This window comes from Mytilus edulis, chromosome 13, assembly GCF_963676685.1.
Source record: "Mytilus edulis chromosome 13, xbMytEdul2.2, whole genome shotgun sequence".
Taxonomy (NCBI): Eukaryota; Metazoa; Mollusca; class Bivalvia; order Mytilida; family Mytilidae; genus Mytilus; species Mytilus edulis.
Genome location: NC_092356.1, coordinates 27,946,768 through 27,970,787, shown reverse-complemented (window position 1 = coordinate 27,970,787; position 24,020 = coordinate 27,946,768). Strand labels below are relative to the sequence as shown.

Genomic DNA, 24,020 nt, shown 5'->3' with positions numbered 1-24,020 from the left:
CATAGAAAACTTAAGACTTAGCAACTAGAACCCAACCAAACACTGGATGTGATCTCGGGTGCTCCGGAAGGGTAAGCAGATCCTGCACCACATGTGGCACACATCGTGTTGCTCATGTTATTGAAAACCTGGCAAATAGTCTAATTAGGTAGGCCACCTTTGTGGAAAGGGAACGGGATTATAGTTACGACACACAGAACATATCCGATAAAAAACATACTTCAATAATATTCATCTTTTTTTTTTTTTATCATTCTTCGTTAATTAAATACACACAGAAAGGAGACAGTTTTTAAATTATGTATCACTATTAGAATAGTGTCACACACAAATAATGGAAATTAAACCTTAAAAAACTTATATAAATCTATTTAATATTTTTTTAAATTATGCATAATTTGAACATTTATTTGCAAAGAACAGTGTAAAATAGATTTTATATACATTGTTCGGAATTTCTATATCCCAATAACCAGAACATTGTATTATTTGTTGGGCTGACTAAGAACAGCTGTAGTAACTTGTGTGTTTATTCCACACATGCCAACATCTCTTTTTATCTGGAAATATCCGTTTAGTCCCCATTTTGGTCCCCATGAATTCTTTACTTTCCAAAATGATTTTTCTCCAAACAAAGTTTTTTCTTTGCCAAAGCCAACCAATAAAACAGCTGAAAATAAATAAATAAATATATATACATGTATAGACAGAACCATTATTTTTTTTTCAATCGTAATTTTTTCAGTATTCTTAATAGGTTTATTTAATTTAAAAGTGTTTTTTTTTTACTTTAATTTATGTCTAGTTGTTTCGTTCAAACATCACTGTCAATATAATGGAATTTTATGCGACTGTCACACAAGTGAGAGGTTTAGCTAGCTTTAAAACCAGGTTTAATCCACCATTTTCTACATAAGATTCGGGTCACTTTGTATCAAAGAGAACATCCTTGATGTTATATTTGAGGGTTTGGTTTGAATATACCGAAGAAAGAATCAATGGGCCAGTACTACAGAAAAAACGACACAACAAAGAAGAAAGAATACTGGTGTGCTCAAATATAATAGAAATGTAAACTAGGCAAAATTTATAAAGAATAAAGAAAAATGGCGTAAAAAATTAAAGAATACAGAATTGAAGAACCCTCATCAAAACCGTCATATATTTAGAATTCTAAAATGTTTCAACAGTTTAATAAATTACCATGATCAAGATTCTTGGGATCACAATGGTGTGGTTCGAATACACCTTTGTGATATAACTGTAACAATTCAGCATTAATTGCAATAGACAGCGGTCCAATCTTCATTAACTGTTCTGCTACCACGGTCTCATTCTTAAAAGTATACACACAATATGCGTTTTATGCTTTTGTATTATTTAACTGATATAGAAGTGTAAAACCGTAACAGTATCTTAATATAATATACAAAAATCCACAATCAGCAGAATATAACTTGACCTTTAATTTGTTAGTCTTCAAATTGTGTTTCTTTTAATTTTAGTTTATTTATATGTATTTGATAATATGACGTCCATTTTCACTGAACTAGAGTACGCAATTCTGTTTAGGCTGGTTGAGTTCCATCTCCGGGTGCTCGATGTTATCTCTGCGCTGATGACCCATTGGTGGCCGTCTGCTGTTTTCTGCTCTGCGGTCGGGTTGTTGTCATTTTGACATATTCCCCATTTTCATTCTCATTTTATACATTAATTTAAAAAGTACGTGATCGACTGATCGTCAACTTTTTACATGTCGATTTCACTTATAAATTTCAGACATTTAATGATTGTTGCATTGCGTGCTTTTTTTCTAAATAAGGTACGTAGTAGTTCCTTTTTGTGGTATAAATATTTCAATTCGTAGGTATACCATTCTAATTATGATAAGTTTCTATCCCCTTATTATAACCTGAAATGGATGAGATGTGATAGCATGTTCATTTTCATGTCATTTTGATAATTCTATAACATCACACCTGATCAATAGCTTTCCAGGATGACAACTGTAGTCCATTCACAAATTTGTCCTTGTTGAGTTTAGCTACACAACTCTGCGACATGTTACAGTACGGTACAGGAGGCCCACATAACGAGGCGTTAAATCCCGGTGCAGGGCATGGCATACAGTTGTCTTCAGGGTGGTGTTTATCAGCTGTGTCACCACTGCAATATGGGTAGTCGCTCCAGGTTGACAGACCACCCTTAAATAAGAAATTGTAAAATAAAGAGGAAATACACATGATTATTTAAATCAATGTCAATACCTCCAGCACGTGCACACTTCGGCAGAATTAACAATCTTGCGGAAACTGTCGAGGTTTGCCGATTGAAGGAAATATAGTAGCCCAGGTTGACGAACCACCCTTTGAAGATACATGTGCATTGAGTAAATAAGGAAAACATTAAACAGGATTGTAACAATGCAAAATATAGAAGTTAATACTGACTTTTTTTTTACATAAATTGTTGTCTAGCCTCACTCTTTTTTTTAACACAAAACTACTGTACTGCCTTTTTCAAATTTCATCCTAGACCCCCCATCAAAATCAAATGATAGCCCCTAAAATGATTATAAATACTTACTGCCTTGATGATATACTGATAGGCTAGATATGGCCAGCCTCCAAATACGCCACAATCTGCATTCTTTCTGAGGAAATAAATAAATTCAAGATCCACAATTTGTTAAAAGCTGTATGTGAAAGAATATGTAGTATGAGTGTCAATCATGAGACTAGTTCTCAGACTCCATCCAAGTCCCAAGTCACAGTTTGTTAAAGTAAACCATTTAAGGTAAAAGTACGGCCTTCGACATGGATCATAAACATATATTTTCAATTTACACTGTTGACAAATACCGTCTTTTACTGCAGGGAGATGGGTTACTTTGCCTTTGCGTTGTGTTTTTTCATGTTCAAGTATTACATTAAAGGTTTATCTGTTATTTCATAAAAGATTGAAATATTGTCTAGAGATTTGCTGCCACTGACTTTTTGTCAACTTTCTTTTTTCCGCGTTTATCAAAATAATCCTTTTTCAGATTTATGTTAAGATATTTTCAATATTATTTTTCGATACTTGTTGACTGGTCTTGATCATTCTATCCCAAAAATGTCCCCTATATTATGCGTGAGTTGACTAGCCGATAACTAGTACTGAGAATATTAATTATTATCTTACCTCCTATACATTTCCAGGAATATGATTGGTTAAAAGCGTCCGCGTGCAAACCGTGTATATTTGATATTAGGTTAGTAGGGAGGCGGGGCTTATCTCATACACGGTTAGTAGTGGAGTTACGTCCCTTTATATTCCTTATTAGGTAAGAAGGGGGCGGGGCTTATTTCATACACGGTTAGTAAAGGTGTTATGTCCCTTTATAAAAAACAAAACGGTACTGAGAAAAAATCTTAAAAGTTCCAACAGACGAAGAAATTGATGATTAAGATTGAAAAAAATTCATAAAACACATTTAAACCTTACAAGTCGTTATTGTTGGCATCTGTTTTTGTAGGATCAATGGAAGTATTTTCTTAGTAGACTTTCTCATTTTGAGAATCACTAGTCTTAATTTCACACGTTAAGAGATAGTCGGTAAGATAAATTCGTTACATAGTGTGCTAGTGACGTAATACGGTATATATGGGGTCAGTAAATTCCATATGGGGATTCATAATAATAATGAGGGGGGATAGGACCTTTATCGGGACTCCGGGATCGGGTGTTTTTAAGCTCGGGATTTCGGGATTGACCCTTCCGGGATCCGGGAATTCTTTTTTTGAATTTTGGGACCTCGGGATTTCGTGTTTTTATGCCCGGGATTTCGGGATCTGGTGTTTTTAAGCCCGGGATTTCGGGATCAGGACCCCTCCTACCCTCCCTCAATAATAATAAATTCTTTATTTAAAGAGGGTAACTCAATTAGAAATAGTCTAATTTTCATTGAGGCCCTCAAACAAAATACATACATACAGTTAACATTCATATATTCATACATTAATTTACAATATATATTACTAGTATATACACAATTCAATCATTGAAATATACAAAGGGTAATAAATGACAATATTTGATATAGTTTTGTTAGAGGAAAACAAATTAGTTGACTTGCATATAATTTTCAAGAAAATGATTATAACTATGTTTCTTGAATAATTCCACATTAGGACATTTCTTTATTTCGAGTGGTAAATTATTCCATACTTTGGTTGCAGAATAATGAAAAGATTTTTTATAAAAATTTGTATTTGGTCTTGGAACAAAAAGATCATTATTAGAGACAGATCGTAAGTTGTGGCGTTGCACATCATCAATATTTAGTATTGCTAAGTAATCAGGTGTTAGCCCATTTACAATTTTATACATTAGAATTGATTGTTGGTATTTTATTCTTTTGGTAAAAGATAGCCATTTTAAAGAAGAAAACATGAAATTAGATGGAATAGAAATATCGCATTCCAGTATAATTCTTGCTACTCTTTTTTGAAGTTTTATGATTCTATCTGAATCTTTTTGTAATAAATTTCCCCAAACTGAACTACAATAGTCTATATATGGTAGAATATATGCATTATAAAATAGTTGCCTTGTGTGTATTGGCAAATATACTTTAATTTTATATAAAAGTGATACTTTAGATGAGATAATTTTACATATACGATCAACATGATCTTCCCAGCTTAAATTTTCATCAATGTCTATTCCAAGTAATTTGAAAGAATGGACATTCTCAATACATGTTTCGTTGACGGTAATACATAATTCTGATAGTTGTTTAAGTTTTTGTTTTGAACCCAATTTCATACACTTAGTTTTTTGTGCATTGATTTTCATACTGTTATTGTTACACCAAGATTGTATAGCATTTAAATCATTTTGCAATATGCTGTTTATTTTTTCAATGTTTTTATCATGAAAATGCAATGTTGAATCATCAGCATATAAATCCATATTGGATTGTTTAACATGAAGTGGTAAATCATTTATATATATTAAAAATAACAGCGGACCTAAAATAGAACCTTGAGGCACTCCATACTTTACAAACGATTTATCAGATTTAATGTTAGCGTATTGGACTTCTTGTTGTCTGTCAGACAAATATGATTTTATCCAATCTATTATATGTTTTCCGATATGATAAAATTTTAACTTTTCTAGAAGTATGGCATGGTTAATAAGGTCAAAAGCCTTACTGAAATCTAAAAACACTGTACCAACTATTTCTCCATTATCTAAATATTTTAACCATTCGTCAATTAGTTTAGTTAGCGCTGTTTGGCAGGAATGACCTTGTCTGAAACCTGACTGGGCGATATGTAACAATTTTTTATTGTTAAGGAATTCATATAACTGTGTACATACATGTCTTTCGAAAATTTTAGATATGGTATTCAAAATAGAAATTGGACGATAATTTGAGGGAATATCTCTTGGTCCTCCTTTATGTATAGCAGTTACTCTTGCAAGTTTGAATTTTTGCGGAAAACGATTTGAAGTTATACTTTTGTTTATTAAAAAAGTTAATGATGGGGATATTATTTCTGCACTTAACTTTAAAAATTTGGGACCTATTCCATCTAAACCTGCGGATTTATTAATATTAAGATGTTTTAGTTGAGAACACACCTCTCCAATGGAAATGAGTTTTAAATGAAAATTTTCAGTTTTCTTTAATTTTTCACTAGTAAAATTTTGTAGCATAGAAAAATCCATATCTGAAGTATTATTTCCAATAAGTTTTTCAGCTACGGATGAAAAATGAACATTAAGAGTATTTACAATATCTTGGTTGTTATAAACCGTTTGATTTTCATACTGCATTTTAGGTGGAAAAATATTATCCTCTTTTGGATTTAACTCTTTAATATGATTCCAAAGTTCTTTACTATTTTTGGAACTAGTTATGGCGTTTTGGTAATATTCCTTTTTTGCATTAAATATTAACGACGTTGTTTTATTACGCCACTTTTTAAAGTTTATCCAATCTTTTTTTGAATGATACATATTCCTATATTGAATGGAGTTTTTAATTTCTTCATTAAACCATTCGGCTTGTTTAAATGTTTTTACTCTTTTAGTTTTCATTGGTGCATGCTTGTTTATAACTTGATTAAAAAGTTCATACCATTTGTCGACAGCAATATCAATATCATCTTCCATTTCAACAATATGAAAAGGGGTTTGATGTAAGTCTGTACAAAAGGCATCTTCATTAAATTTTTTGAAACACCTATACTTTATTTCGATATGATTTTCTTTTTTTATCTTTATATTGATTTTTCTATTTAAGCATACAGGATAGTGGTCACTTAAAGCATATGAAGGTACATGACAATGGACAATATTTTCAGGATTAGTAGTGTAAATATGATCAATTAGAGTTTCAGATTTGTCACAAATACGTGTTGCAGTGGAAATTTGTTGTTGAAGATTAAAATTGTTTATGAAATTGATCCATTTTTTATTCTTTATTTTAATCAAGTCAATATTAAAGTCCCCCATTAAAATTATCTCTTTGTTTTCTGAAATAGCTGCATTAAATTCTTCCTCAAAAAGATCTATCCAGGACTGAGGGGAATTTGGTGGTCTATAAATAGAACAAATGAAGAAAGGTTTCTCACCCCATATGGAATTTACTGACCCCATATATACCGTATTAGGTCACTAGCACACTATGTAACTAATAATACACTTACCCCGGAATATCTTCCATTCCATCACAGTCTACGACTTGTTCAACAGACAGGTTTGTCAATGGTTTTCCCGCCATAGCCCACTGACCTTCTATATTCTCCACAGTACTAAAATATTATTATTGTACTCATTACAGCAGAATGCATTGAGTGTGTAAGTAAAGGTAAAATCTTTGATAAGCTTGCTTGTTAGCTGAATCGCGAAGTCATTATTAGGTTAGGTATACTACCCTCCTTTCGGAGTAGTCTAGTCCTACAGACATATATTGGTTAATCTATTGGACTAGTATACTCTTAAAGGAGGGTATTTTACCTAATCTTAAAATGATTTCACAGTTCAGCTACTAGCAAGCAAGCAAGCTTACCAACGATATTACCTTTACCTACACACTCAATGCATTTTACTGTCAAAGATTTATATTTTCTACTGTAGCTGTGTGACTAATTACCTCACCATTCCAGGATATGTCACTTATATATGAATATATTTTAAAATGAGGTCATAAAAAGATAATATCACTTTTAAATATATTTTGTCAGCCTTGTGTGTGTGTATTTTTTTTTTATTTTTTTTTTTTTTGGTTCATTTACATGCTTCATGGTTTAGTATAGCGTCCATCTCGCCTAACTGGAATATAATATTGGTAATGAGCCACCTGAGGCCAACATCCGGGTGCGGGATTTTCTCACTGCGTTGACGGTCCATTGGTTGCCTTACGATGTTTTCTGTTCTTTGATCGGGTTGATGTCTCTTTGGCACATTTCCCATTTTTTTTCTTCAGTCCTATTACAAAGATGATAACGTTGAGAGAGTTGAGAGGAAAGTAACTTGCCATTTGGATATACTTTTTTCTTCATTTGTCATTTTTAAAAACCTCTTAGAATATCAAGTTCTACAAAGCTTTCTTGCAATTATACAGAGAGGAAATTAAAAACTAAATTGTAACTGATTACCTGAATGCCCAACATGAACCGGCAGCTCCTGAAATATGATTTTTTTTTTTAAATCAGTTATTATCATATTAAAATTTAGCTTAATTTTATTTGAAAAACAAAATGGCAAACTTTGTTTTTCTTAGTTTCAATTTATGTGTTCGATGTTAGTATTGGCTACTTTGAATGAACATGTTCACATTTAGACTCTTAAGATAGTATGTAAATCTGTTGAAATTGAAGTAAAGTGTCGATGAAAGTACCCATCAGTATTGTTATTGTTGTAGAAGTATCATTCGGCAATCCTCGGTAGAATCCGCTACTCTCGGAATCGGCCGAGTTGAAACGAATGGTAGAAGTGTATAACAAAAAGAGCGAATAATTATCGAAGCAACACAACTTTAAGCGTCAACGGATGTTACAACTCATGTGAAAACGAAAACGAAGCGAAACGAAAGACAACAAAAAACAAAACTCAAAACCAATAAAGAATATGTACACTGAAATATAAGATTAGCACAATGATAAAGGTGCTGCAGATATATGACTGTCATATATAGTATGTGTTGACAGGAATGTGGTATTAATTGCAGTTTCCATACATTTGTCTACTTTTAAATTGTATCAGATCTGTTTGAAAATGGTGACATAAAATTGAGAATAGAAATTAATGTTTCAAAGAGACAAGTTACAACTCGAACAAAGCGCAGAAAACAGCCCAAGGTAACCACAGCGATAAAATATCGCACCCGGAGATGTTAACATGTATCTTTCAAAGTAATTGTTTGATGATAATATACCTTGGTCTTTAACAGATGTAACCATATTTTTGGGAACCCAGTCAAATGAATCTGGTAGTGGATCGTTGACTGTGGACTTAATATATCTGCAAATATATATAAAAAAAAAAAAAGACTTTGTGAGAAGGTATTTAGTTTTAAAAAGCTTTAAGTTAGTAAGTAGAAGTAAGTAAATTTTATTTAGAGTCGTACATGATATGTACAAATTAACACAGCAAACATATTAAGCTCTGTTGAGATCTTAATCAACTGTATTATTGTACGATGTACTCCAAACTATTGGCACCTTAGTACATGTACACTCCCGCTCATTGTTGGTGGATATATTTTAAAGTTAGACTGGTTCCATGTCCTTTATATGTGCGGCTCAACAAGGATGTCACAGATACCGGTATGTTGTAAGGGAGAGAACTAGTCTATTTTGAAGATTACAACAGTAGCGGATTCAGGAGGGTCCGGGGAAAGAACACCCCCCCCCCCTTTTGGACGATTAATTTAAATTGGAGCATATAGTTGGAACCCCTTGTTGTGTTGTGATTGTTTCGATAAAATTTTGACGTATTATGTTGAAACTCATCAAGTTAATCATGTTTTCATGTTAAGCGCATGGTTTTTATTTTTTCTCTCTTATCAATATTTGATCACTGCAATTGTACTTACATGTACTTTCAGCAATGGGATTTAACTTTCTATTGTTTGACTCCCCAACCAGATAGAAAAAAGTAGAAATAACAGTGTATCGAACCAAAAATTTCTACTTATAACAGCAAATGTTGTTATACCTAGATGATTCAAATGTTGGTGCTCTACGTTTTGGCATCAATATTTTACTTTGAAATTCTTTTGGATCCATGTCTGCAAATTTGTTTGCAGCAAATGTCATCTTCCCTCTGAAAAAAAAATGTTTTATTATTTAATGTCGTGAAATCAAGAACTATTTTCTTATAACTCTTTTTATTTTCTAGTTTCTTTCGTATTCTGGCACGTAATGCTTATTATCTTACCTCCTATACATTTCCAGGAATATGATTGGTTAAAAGCGTGCGCGTGCAAACCGTGTATATTTGATATTAGGTTAGTAGGGAGGCTGGGCTTATCTAATACACGGTTAATAGTAGAGTAACATCCCTTTATATTCCTTATTAGGTACATAATGCTATAATATTAGTTACATAGTGTGCTAGTGACCTAATACGGTATATATGGGGTCGGTCAGTAAATTCCATATGGGGTGAGAGCGAAGCTCAAATCCCCATATGGAATTTACTGACCCCATATATAACGTATTACGTCACTAGCACACTATGTAACGAATTTATCTTACCGACTATCTTAACGTGTGAAATTAAAGGGGCACTAGCTACGATATATATAAAAAAATAAAGTATGATTTTTTTTAGATCAATCATTAATCAAATTGGAATAATGAAATAGTAATTTGCTTTTAGCAATCAATTTCCTTTAATTTTGTTGAAATAAGCGATTAAACATAATTTTTGACTGATTCACTTGCAAGTGAAAACGTCATCATCATTCTAACCGGTATTCATGTGAACTTCAAGTTAACCCCTAGCTAGAGATTGACAACGCATGCATTGTACGTGTACTGGTTATTTAAAGAAAAAGAATGTCAACAATGAAAGTGAAACTACGGTAAATCATTTGATTACTAATTCGATGCACATAAAATCATTCTTATATGGTTAAAAACAATGAGAAACATCTATTTTTAATCTATAAAATAAAATCAAACAGACCTATAAAAATGCAATTGCACGTGTTGGTTTAATCTATTCGTATCTTTATTTTTGTTTACATCGCTTATATGGTCATCTGAGGTCAAATCGATAGTTAATTAGATGGCGTCTGGACTAAAATACACACGAAACGAATCTATACATTATCTACCCCATGCTCTGTAAACTGTTTATTTTAGACTTTTGATAGTTTGGATAAATGTTTTACATTGTTATAAACCAAATATGAGAATTTGAGTCAAATCGGTTACAATGAATTTGACAGCTAGTGCCCCTTTAAGACTAGTGATTCTCAAAATGAACAAGACCTATTTCTTTGACATGTATATGTTGTAAACTTATGGAACATGTTGTAGTTAGCGCAACCATGACACCCGCAGACAAACATAACATCCTGTATCCCCTACAACACGGCTTTCGAAAAAACAGATCTTGTGAAACTCAACTTTTGGAATTTGTAGATGATGTCACTAAAAATATGGAAAACTCAAAACAAACAGATGTACTTATAATGGATTTCTCCAAAGCTTTTGATAAAGTCAGTCATAACTTGTTAACACACAAATTAAATTATTATGGGATACAGGGGAAAACAAATGCATGGATACAGGGCTTCTTATCATGTCGTACCCAAGCAGTCATTCTAGAGGGCGAGACTTCAGGCTATGTCCCTGTAAAGTCCGGAGTGCCTCAAGGATCTGTTCTGGGCCCAAGTCTGTTTTTATTTTATATTAACGACATACCAGTTGGGCTAAATTCCACCATACGCCTATTTGCAGATGACACCATTGCATATCTGGTAATAAAATCAAACAGTGATTGCGAAACCCTTCAAAAAGACCTCAACACACTAGGCATTTGGGAAAATACATGGAAAATGGCTTTTCATCCTGACAAGTGTAATGTCATGTCCATCAGCCGAAATAAAAATCCATTCGTTTATAATTACACTTTACATGGCCACATTCTTGAACATGTCGATAAGGCAAAATACCTAGGTGTGACAATTCAATCCGACCTAAAATGGCACAGTCACATAAACAACATCTGCAATAAAGCCAACAGCACTCTAGGTTTTCTTCGAAGGAATCTTAACATCAGTTCCACCTCAGTAAAGGAACAGGCATATAAATCTTTAGTCAGACCATCACTAGAATATGCCTGTTCAGTTTGGGACCCTTACTTTACTGAGGATATTAACAAAATAGAAAAGGTACAAAGAAGGGCTGCTAGATATGTCACTAACCGACACAGAAACACCTCAAGCGTTAGTGACATGCTAGATCATTTAAAATGGAGAGACCTTGCTAACAGAAGAACAGATGCACGCCTGGTCATGTTCTATAAAATTACATATCATCTCATTGCAATCACAAAAACAGACAGATTAATTCAACCGCTCAGACAGTCCAGGAACATGCACACACTCTCATACCAAATTCCATCCTGCAGAACACAAATAAGACAACAATCATTTTTCCCACGCACAATTAAAATCTGGAACAGCCTTCCCCTGAGTATTGTTATGAGCGACTCTATAGAGTCGTTCAAAGTAGCCGTCTCAAACTACACCTACAGCCCATAAATTCATCATGTGTAAATAGTTTTATCTTAATATTTTAAAAATAATAAATTAAAAATATGCACTACCACTATGTAAAAAATTTTTGTTTTGTTTATTATCACAAATTTGTATATTTCACTGTATATATGTCTTCACAAAGCAATGCGCAGTACAAGTGACGTAAACTTCAACGTGTTGAAGGCGGTCATTACATAGTAGAAGTAGAAGACTAGTCTTCAATACTGTTAGCACTAAGAAAATACTTCCATTAATCCTACAAAAACAGATGCCAACAATAACGACTTGTAAGGTTTAAATGTGTTTTATGAATTTGTTTCAATCTTAGTCATCAATTTCTTCGTCTGTTGGATCTTTTAAGATTTTTTCTCAGTACCGTTTTGTTTTTTATAAAGGGACATAACACCATTACTAACCGTGTATGAAATAAGCTCCGCCCCCTTCTTACCTAATAAGGTATATAAAGGGAAGTAACTCCACTACGAACCGTGTATGAGATAAGCCCCGCCTCCATACTAACCTAATATCAAATATACACGGTTTGCACGCGGACGCTTTTAACCAATCATATTCCTGGAAATGTATAGGAGGTAAAATAGTATTCGATATGCAATAGGAATAAAAGGAAAGGCAGCAATCGAACATCATAATAAAGCATGACTATCGGTTTAATTGTCTTTTATTAACCAACTAAGTAAATTATTGCCAAAAATGACTATTTATTAAAAATTACATATTTTCTGTAATGGCCCTGTTTTTCTGTAATGGCTCTGTTTGTCTGTAATGGCCCTGCTTTTTTCTGTAATGGCCCTGTATTAATGCCCAGTTTGTCTGTATTAAGCCCAGTTAGGGTTTTCAATAAAGTTAAATAAATTAAGTTGTAAAGAGTATAATACCTTTTTGTATTTTATTTTATTTAGTAACCAGCAACCAACATTAAAGAACCATCTATAAAGGGATCACTGTTCATCCTGTTTTTCAATACATAACTTCTTTCAACTTTATTTGGATATTTGGTATATTTAAAGCTTTATCATGGTGAAGTACAAATTATTTTTTTCAAACTAAACTGTCATTAAAAGAGTAAGAGAGTACATCAAGTTGGTAGCAACACATATACTTTTGTTCAGTTGGTTAATAAATGTATTAAGAAATTGGTGTTTTTATAATGGCCCTGTTATATGTCCTTGGTCAGTAATAATGGACTCGGATGTCTGTAATGGCCCTCGGCGTTGCCTCGGGCCATTACAGACTTTCTCGACCATTATTACAGACCTTGGACATGTAACAGGGCCATTACAAAAAACACCCATTCATTAATACTATAGTAATACTTCTTAAAATATTATGACAACAAGCGAACAGAATAAATAGATACATGTATATGCATATGCAACATATACAGACAGTCAAGTTAATGTTACTGACACATAATTTCAAAGCAGCACACACACCATACTCTCGGGTTGCCCGGGAAGGCCATAATGGAGCCTTATTATACTTACTCCGTTATTGAAACAATAACATTTAATGGTTGTTCGTTGCTTGGCGTCCAGTGACGAACATTTCAAACATGTTCAGGACTAGAACAAATGATCAATAATTGGGAGAGGACGTCACTTTTGTTGTTATAATATTTCAAAACTTGTGTTCAATCCTTTTTGCTTCTTTTGTGATTAAAATAATTTTAAACTAAATACAATAGATAGGTCTTGTAATAGTGGCCGTTCGAGATAAAGGTCGGGGGAACTTAGACTGCCAGTTGAAAGGAGGGTATAATGGGTAAGGACAGAAATTTTGCCTTGCTAAATGCAACATCCAGACCCCTCTCTGACACTCTCTCTACAAGTGGCGTCAAATTGCATACTTCCAGCACAGCCAAATGGATACACGACTTTAGCAAGAGTTTTATTGTCGATCTGGGAGACCTGTAGAAACCATATTTCTATTCTCAACTCACCAAAAACAATAACAGCAGCAGTACATGCCGTAGCAAAATTGTCGTATGTAATTATAAAAATATCGTGGTCTTTGACATTGGGTTCTTCAATAAAAGACGCATTTATTATCTTACTTGTACATTCCATTTAATTTGTTGATAAGCTTTAGATTATCCTTGAATATTTGAAATCTTCCAAAGTCTTCACCCAACAATTTGTACTCTTTCCCGTGTTCCTGCTTCCAAGATCTAAATTGCGACATACATGTAATGTGTTATAATCACTAATAGTTACTATGTATTATGTAGAAATATATTTGGGATCATTAAATTTGCCATTTTGAATTTCTTACACCATGCAATATTTTACAGAAGATTGATCGCGAAAACGAAATTGACTCTGTATACACATTTAAAGCAAGACGACAAGGGCGAACTGAATGCTCGATATAATAAAGTCAGTACCAGGAAACAGTTCAAATGACATAATGCTTTTTATAGAAAATTCGTCTATATAAATTTTTTTTACTAGAATATTATACGAAGTAACATTAATAAGTTGATGAAATTTGTTTAAGCCTATACAATTCTACGATGGTTAGTCGGTTGTGTGAATAAAGACACGTACATGTCATTGATAAATTGACACAGAAGGACTTGGAACTGTTATTACAGGACGCCATTGCATTGTATTTTCGAGTATCTTGATTGTCTTGTCCTTGAATTAAAAAATATCAAGAAATGAAATCAAAATAAAAAAATAATTATAAATAAATGGCAGATAAATGTATGCATATACTGGACTGAGTCATTTTTCGTACTGTTTAAAGTGATAATATCAATTTTTCCTCTTATTATTAAATAGACTAGAATTTCCTTGGACAGTACGCAAAAACACTTTTTTAAGGTGGTACCTATCACTACAGGGACATAACTATGTAATGTCAGCTTAACGTTTTAATTACGTTGTGTTGTGAAGGGAATATTAAGCTTCTCAATGATCAAAATTGGTGTTTGTCAAACTGCTATATAACCAGTGTAATTTTTCTGACAAAACGGTTGGTTCTAAATTTTAGAAATTTTTATATTTTTGTTAAAGGGTCAAAGTAAATACTTTGACAAAATTTTATGAAAATTAAACGAGCCAAATTAATTTTAGTGAAAGTGTTGGGTACCACCTTAAGATCTCTCCTTTTTCATCTGTGATCTGAAATACTTGAAATCTAAATACGTTACATATGAATTGAATTACTATTTTTACTTACTGGAAGAGATTGTTAGCTCCTTCTTCATCTTCTGGATATGAACTAAGAAAAATATGTACACATATTTTAAAATACATGCAGAAATCTACATTTTAATTTTTGACAATATTTATAAAAACACTTCAAGTCTACAATTTCAAAGGCATTTTAGCTGACCAGTGTTTTAAATGTTAACGTGCTTGTCAGGAACCGGTTGAAGATTTTCTTTGACCATAAATCGGGAATCTGATGGCCGAGTAGTCTAAGTAAGAACGTAGGAGTTCATTTAACCTGTCAAAACTGAAGTTGTGAGTTCGAACCCCGCTCGTGGCTGCAGGTGCGTTCGTCACATACATGTATTTTAGTTAAATAGAATTTTCCGTTTTTCTATTGACTAACTGGTGGTGTTTAACGACCTTGACTAGCTGGTAAGCCCTCGCACGTCTGAAAAAATCTGTGTTTTAACAGGAACTCCGGTGTCATCAACCAATAAAAACTGACCGCCTTGATATCTATACTATTAAACGAGAAGACCTCATTTTGTGTGTCGCTTCTCTTCTTTCCACAATACATTAATCAGCACGCCTCTGTGTCCTATAGGTACAGTACATAGTCGCATTTGTCATCCATTCATATGATTATTCAGATTGAGTTATTTTGGGAAAAAACGAGAAAAAAGGCATTCGGATATTGTTCCGTCATTGGACGAAATTTTAAATCAGATTAGACTTCCGGTTTACGTTTTTCTGTATACCGTTTGAACATACATATTCTACAAATAAAGTGTATTTTCAGAATTCTATCTGCTATCATTTTCAAGTTTACTATATCCACGGCGGTCACAGAGTTTATCAAATAGAGAGGGTATGTATACTATATCAATGACCACCATGGATCTATTAGTAAACTTAGAATTGAAAGTAAATACACTTTATTTATATACAGTGGAGATCAGTTGTAACCTCTCATAAATTCTGTCAGAATCTGTCAGGAGAACTGTTCTGGAACAGTATGTAAAACTGTCAGCCTGACACCTTTTAGTCAGTTCTAGGTTAGAACTGTTCTAGCTAGAACTGATTTGGTCAGTTCTACCTAGAACTGATTTGGACAGTTGTAGCTAGAACTGATCCTGACAGTTCTACCCTAGAACAGTTTTAGACAGTTCTAGCTAGAACTGACCAAATCTTTGGTCAGTTTTACTACTAGAACAGTTCTACGGGTAGAATTGTTTTTCAAATTCTACGGCTAGAACTGATTTATAAATTCTACGGCCAGAATTAATTTATAAATTCAACGGCTAAAATTGATTTATAAAGAATTCTATCTGCTATCATTTTCAAGTTTACTATATCCACGGCGGTCACAGAGTTTATTAAATAGAGAGGGTCTGTATACTATATCAATGACCACCATGGATCTATTAGTAAACTTAGAATTGAAAGTAAATACACTTTATTTATATACATTGTAGTAATGAATTTTCATAATATACAGATATTAAGCGCTAAAATTAGTCATGTGAACTTTTGATACCTTTTCTGAAATTTTCCAATCATTTAATTTTTTACAAAATTCACTGATTACAAAAAAAAAGAAGATGTGGTATGATTGCCATGTTGAGACAATTCTCCACAAGAGACCAAAATGACACAGAAATTAACAACTATAGGTCACCGTACGGCCTTCAACAACGAGCAAAGCCCATACTGCATACTCAGCTTCAAAAGGCCCCAAAATGACAATGTAAAACAATGCAAACGAGAAAACTAGCGGCCTTATTTATGTACAAAAAACGAACGAAAAACAAGTATGTAACATGTGTAACACATCAACAAACGACAACCCTGAATTACAGGCTCCTTACTTAAATTGTCATAATATATCATACTAAATGTATGTTCATATTGAAATTGATAGAAAACCGAAAATTCGGAATTTTGGAAATAAAGGAGGAGGGATAAAAAAAAATTCCTGTCCCCAATAACCTATGACTTATGATACTTTTGCAGAAATTCTCCATTCATTCAATATTTTACAAAATTCTTCCAACAACACTTTACATACTTAAAACTACACTCTGAATGCCCGCGATTTCGCGGGTGTGTTCTAGTATATTTTAAAGCTTAATGTTATTATAAATTTATATTTCCGGTAATTTCTTTATAGCACCAAGAATCTCTCACCATTCTCGTACATATAAAAAGAAGATGTGATATGATTGCCAATTAAACAACTCTCCACAAGAGACCAATATGATACAGGTATTAACAACTATAGGTCACCGTACCGCTTTCAACAATGAGCAAATGACAATGTAAAACAATTCAACTGAGAAAACTAACGGCCTCATTTGTGTACAAACAATGATATAGCCGAGAAGGTCGAAAATTGTATTGAACGCCTACAATCAATCAATCTTAATATTTTGGAAATTTTGCTTTATTGAGTGTATTTTATATTTTCCTATATTTGGAGGCGATATAGGTCTTAATATATTGTATGGACATACATGTACATGTAAATTTTAAGTCGTATGTTCAAAATATCTAGTTGACCTCAAATGTCTTTTTTTATATGTGTCACTGAATTGCTGTCTCTTTGATGTCAAGTTATCCCACATCTATTTTTATTCATATACATAAAGTATTAAAAACAGATACAATATCTATTTATTTATTTTTTTTTTACAGCAGACATCACTAGAAAAACATAAATATGTTAAGTTTATACTTATTTCAATTTTCAAAAACTTACCTTAGTACAGAATTTACCAATACAAGGACCAAAATTCCGCACAACGACACCATGGTGGCTATAACAGTATCACTACCGTAAATATTCTATGTCGTATTATCTATGATATCATACATTATTGTAATCAAATAGTGTGGACTTTGTTTAACTTAAGGTGTTATCAAATCACTTTTAGCGTTAAAACTAATGAAACTTTTAATATATTATAGCATATATAAGCCTTAATAACACTACACAAGCATGATGTGTGTGATATATAGGTAATTTGTGCAACAACAAAAAAAACATTGCAGTTTAGTAACATTTATTGCATTCGAATCAATTAATAAAATGATGATAAAAATGCGACTAAAGAAGGGGAACAAAACGCTCTTATGAAGTTCTATATCAATGTCAAGGAAATTCAAGATTACAGATCAGGGCTCTCGGTCATAAAACTTTACCCAGTACTCAGCTTTATTTCACTCTAAATAGCATTAGTTTGTTTAGTTGATTTCTGAGCCTTAAGTACGATAATCGAGCTCGAAATGTTTATGACCGCATGGCCAGGTGATGTCACTTTTTTGTTGAGGTTATTAATGCCCATTTTTAAATTTCCTGTGTAGGGTTTTGGCATATTGACTTGTCCGTCTCTTTCCGGCTTATCATGTTTCATTGGTGTACTAATATCTTCTTACTTTATAAGGACCACAGTGGCCGAGAGGTTAAAATAGTTTTCTACTGTATCACTAGCCTAAGGATGTCATTTCGAACACTACACGTGGCACTGCGCTCGGCTCCTCTCAAATTGACTAGGGTTCTACTGTGATTCTCTATTGGCACTCAAACTTCTTGTGCCGATACAAACAGTTCTTCAAAACAAAGGAAAATGGGTATCCATGATCCATGACACACAATTAATTAATAAACAGCAATAACACACAAAATCAAAAGAACAGCACTTATATTGGGGTGTTGCTAAACGGCGGAAACGGAAAACGGAACGAAAACGGAAACTGAAAGAAAAAAATAATTTTGACGGAATTTAAGGGGGTAACTGGAAAGAAATACGAGAAACAGTAACGAAATCACGCAACAAGTATGTTGACATAAGAATAGGAGCTAGGTATCAAAGAAAAATCAAACAGTTTTGAAAATACATAACAGTTTTTAAAAAAAGGCAAGAGGCTCCAAAGAGCACGTGCAGTTCATCTTGGTCTATATGCATATGCATCTTAAACAATGGGAACCGTCTCCAACATTATAGGCTTGAATAGTTCATGATAAAACTTTCTTTACCTTCTTTAGTTTTTACCAAAACCACGTGCACTAGAGGGAAAAACTTTTTGACTTATAATTTTGAATATTAAAAAAAAAACTGCACCAAATTTTATGAAGAGGGTATATTTTGCCTGTTTGTCAGATCTGATTAACTGTTTTGGTACATTCTTCCAACTTCCAGAAACCTGTTCTTTCTTATATGTCATTAAAGGTGTGTTGATCTTTTCAGTGCAAGACACCATGAAGTGTTGCTTTGACATTCAATGATTGTCACTTTATTTGAACTTAAAACAAAAGGGTTGTGTCTGCTTGAAATTGAGGAATTTAACAAAGAAAGCAACGGGGCGATCGATGAATTAGTGGTTTACTTTAAGTTTCCTAAAGGCGATAGCTCATATAAGAAATCACTTGATCTTTTTGACGTGAATGACATTAGGTAGAGCTCAACCTTCTAAATAAGTTTTTCACAAGAGAGCACTTGCATTTTATTCCTATGTTTTGATTTTATCCATGCCTGCTATCTTGGCTGGACGGAACCTGATTATCCATGACACTTTTGAAACTAGATACACCAATGATAAATGTTGCAAAATTTAACCAAAACTGTTGAACGACTTCCTAAAATACATGTGTTCCGTAACATTTGACCCAGTAGTCTCTGAGAAGATATTTGGAAAACGGACGACAGACGCCAATTGAAGAGAAAAGCCCGCTAAGTATCTCAAACATGCATTATCTGCAAGATACTCTAACATATAGTATGCACCAACATAGTGCGTAACCGGCTTGATTATTATTAAATCAAAATCATCAATGCTTTTCGTAAATATTGCAGTAGCAACTATGTCCTATTATCAATGATTGCACCAAAAACATCGATAAGGATTATACCGGCATGTTATATTTTGAAAATAGTCCCGTTTTCAGTTGTCGTGACATAGCATCAAAATCTTAAAAAAAAAAAAACTACCAATAAAAGTAACTTTCCTTTAGTGTGAATGTATATAAAATCATTACTATGATGACGGGTGTCACGTGTGAATCTGGATCTGTTTAGGTGTCAGACCACCAATTAAAAATCCCTATCTGTTCAATCAAATTTTGCAATTTTCACAGCTTTCTAAATATTTTACCTTAAGTTTAACTTCCAGGAAACTAGGTATATCCTGAATTGTACATGTATCACCTTTCTACATGCCAATTTTCAACTAATGTTTAAAGTCTTGTAACAAATTTCTGAACTTGAAAAGACAGGTACTACCAAAATAACTCCCGGTTTTCTGGAAATCTTAAATTAGTGTACTATGTAGCGCATTAATCCTGAATTTTTAATGCAAACTCATAGGCAAGTGAATTTTGGCTCAAAATAGTCTAAATATATTTCCCTTTCACCAAAAGTTTTATTTCTGCAAATTTGTTGGTTAGTTTAAGTAAACAATGACATCAAAAGCACTATTTTGTGTCAAAGTTCTAAATTGGAGGGAGTAATTGGTGGTCTGACACCTTTACCCTCCCGGAGCAACTGAGATAACCCTAAGTTTTTGGTGGGGCTCGTGTTTCTCAGCCTTTAGTTTATATGTTGTGTTTTGTGTACTATTGTTTGTTCGTTTGTCTGTTTGTCTTTTGGTCTTTTTGGTCTTTTTTAGTCATGGTCTTGTCAGTTTATTTCCGACTTTTGAGTTTGAATGTTCTTTTGCTATCTTTCGCCTTTCTTTTAATGTTTTCTAAACTATATAGTAAAACAACATACTGAATGAGTGACACTATTTTCAATTGTAATATTATGAAATCAAATTCACCGCTACTTGAAAGAGAGAAGAATAATATGCGGCATGATAATAAAAGCAGTGTGGACAATTTGATTTTGAAAACCCTAGGTCATGACTACGACTAACTTGGTAAGAGCACTGTGCAAAACTTATATCAATGTAGTCTACTAACTTGGCCCAACTAACTTCACGCCACTTGTTCCACATCAATTTGTATTTATTGATTTTAAATTCGAGGAAATGTATTTGCTTTTTTGACGTTAATACCCGAAACTGCATACGTCAGTATTGTAATTGGATGAGAAAGGCTTTGTATAGTGAGTGATTTTGTCAATTTTTACATTAATATAAAGTGTATCCAAGTTTTTATTCTAGTTCCCGGGTTTCCTTATCGGTTGCTGTCCATACATTTTTGTCCCATTAGGATCATAAGGTTTCTTTTACGTTTTCTTTCCATTATATAAGAAAAGATACAACGAAAATCACCAATTCAGAACAACGCAACAAGATACACCACATCACTAATCTTGATTCGAGGCAAGTAAAAAAAACAAAAAATATTTATTACTTAACAACCTATGTATAGAATCGTGGCCAATGTCAATCTGTTAAGCCGTATGTAGAGTTTTTTGTGTTACTACAGTGGCGGATCCAAGGGGTGGGTGGGGGGTTGTGGGGTGGGGGTATTCCTGGGGGGGGACGATCAATGCATTTGAATGGGGACATATAGTTGTAACCCCCCCTTTAAAATGGCTGGATCCGCCCCTGGTTACTACCTTATTGACATTTACCCAACATTTTTTTTAAATTAGAAAAATCGAAGAGACTATTTTTCTAAATCGCATGAACAACGTATTCATGAGTGCCATGACCTTATCAAATATTTCAAAAACATAGTCTCATCATCCCCTGCTTATTATTTCAAAACTTTATGCTTTAAAATCTTGTATTTTGAATTTATTCTTCCGTTTTGTTCTTTCTTGTTAACACGTGTTATACTATATAATACAATCCCATGTAGATAAAATAACCACAATGAAAAGATGTCAATTCTTTCTGTTCCGTTTTCCGTTTCCGTTCCGTATTCCGTTTCCGCCGTTTAGCAACACCCCTTATATTGCTGGGTTTTTTTTCAAATTTACAGTAAGGCCTTTAAAACGGAGCAAAACACTAGATCAACTCATTGCAAGTTTATGACGGCCCAAGCACCGGCAAAAAAATAATTCGGATCGACTTTAAGATGTAACATCACCAAACTTAGGCCCTGTGTGACATAGTGCATTAATTTTGTACGCAACAATCAACAATATACATGTAGGTAACTTGTAGGTAGCTTGTAGGTATAAATACGGTAAAGTTTAACATCGATTATTTGTTCAGGACATAGACCTTGATAACCACACATTTAATATTTAATTTAATGATAATGCACATGATCACCTTTATCCAAAAATATAAAGTGTAATGTTTGACACATATTTAGATTACAGATAATTAGTATATTAACAATATCCTAAATGTATATTCAATAGCATAACATTGGTTTGAAAACTCAAAAGCGTGAATTTCTATTAAATTTATTATCTCTAGATACATAAATCACAAAATTAACAATACAGATAATAATGGTCGCATGTTTTATTTAGATCAGTCTGAGAACTTTACAAAAACCTTAAAAGATTTTTGAACATTCAATGTTTGAAGTTTGCATAATTTCATGTTGTGTTTATTTCCTAACACAGCTATATTTTATGCAATGTCAATGTCATCATGGAACACTTTTCCTACATACAGAGGTTCATAAAGGGTTGATAATAAGTTTGAAATTGAATTAACAATTTAAATAGCTATCAATGTATCAATTTAAGTTGCAGTAAAAGCAAAATAGTTCAAATGTCAGAAAAATAATAACTTTTTTGTACTCGGCACAAAACTGGGGAAGTGCTCGGTAGAACCTCGCCCTTCCCCAGTTTCTCAGCCTCATACAAAAAAGTTTATATTTTTCTGACATTGACCTAATATCATTTATATTGTTAATCACTTCACGTGGTGGTATCATACGTTATTGGCGCTCAAATGAAATTGAGAATGGAAATGGGAAATGTGTCAAAGAGACAACAACCCGACTAAACAAAACAAAAAACAGCCGAAGACCTCCAATATAAGTCTTCAACACAGCGAGAAAATCCAGCACCCGGAGATTGGCATCAGCTTGCCCCATGAAAATGTATACTAGTTCAGTGAAAATGAACGTCATACTAAACTCCTTAACATAAAATTTTTTAAACCAAACAAAAAATATTCAAGACTAACAAAGGCCGGCAGAGAGCGGGAGTGAATCGTAACCCTTGGCTAGCGAAGATGCTCTGACTTGGGACAGTTTTTTCTTAAACCTGTTCATTTTTTTAAAAGTATTATCTAGTTTAAATTAAGCTTTTGCTAATAAGAAGTATTCACAACTATTCTTTATAGATTCAGATTCAGATTAGATATTTTATTAAAATCTCACCACTTACATATGCTTATAAATTCCAATACACATATATCATAGCTAGACTTGGGAGGATTAAACAATTTTATTGTTATGGCATGTCAATTGTAGAAGACCGTAGGTTGAACTTTAAAAGTGTTAGTTAACATTGTTTTGATTGTTGTTCAATTTGGTTGCTGTCTAAATCAATTCCCGATACTTCATATCTGCTTTCAAAATGTTCATAGAAATTAGGTGACCTATATTTTTCATTATTTTTTTTTCTTCAAATTAGCTGTACTTAAACTAAACAAATGTAAAATTTAAGCGATTTCTGTAATTTAGTTATTTTCTTTACCTCTATGTCTCCTATTAGCTCTACCAAAAAAGTGCCTTAACACAAAGGGATGCGTCTTTTCAAGGTAGATCATGAGTTTAAATGAACGGTGACCCCATATTTGTATTCTTTTGTCTGTTAAGTATACATGTATGATAAAGTTCATTTATGAAAAAAAAATGCGAAATCCTTTACTAGTATTTAAAAAAATGGATCTATACCCATTAAAAATTAATTCTTCGCTTTTGAAAAATATTTATTTTGTTTTCCAATTTTTCACCTCTTACAATTGTCTGCCTCTGGTTTTATTTTATACATTAATGTTTAAGTAACAGTAACTGTTCATTGCATTTTGTTTCATTCGTTTCTATTTCGTTTCGCACTTTATATAGGTAGCCCTCGTTTCCCCCTTTTCTTTTTTTATATCTTCATCAAAAATTTTGAAAATCAAAATTCCAAAAAGCGAAATAATAA

The 24,020-nt window shown here is 33.0% G+C and overlaps 1 protein-coding gene across 1 annotated transcript; it reads right to left on the bottom strand.

The window, feature by feature from the left end:
- Window positions 1-353: 353 nt before the first annotated feature.
- LOC139502195 (cysteine proteinase 1-like) lies at window positions 354-17,835 on the bottom strand. Its single transcript, XM_071291621.1, has 11 exons — window positions 17,711-17,835; window positions 14,978-15,019; window positions 13,848-13,961; window positions 9,217-9,324; window positions 8,435-8,520; window positions 7,656-7,683; window positions 6,705-6,809; window positions 2,587-2,653; window positions 1,980-2,204; window positions 1,204-1,336; window positions 354-670 (listed from the first exon to the last, which is right to left on the bottom strand). Exons 1-11 carry the CDS (start codon window positions 17,761-17,763, stop codon window positions 486-488), a joined length of 1,146 nt encoding a protein of 381 aa, XP_071147722.1. The 5' UTR covers window positions 17,764-17,835; the 3' UTR covers window positions 354-485.
- Window positions 17,836-24,020: the final 6,185 nt, after the last annotated feature.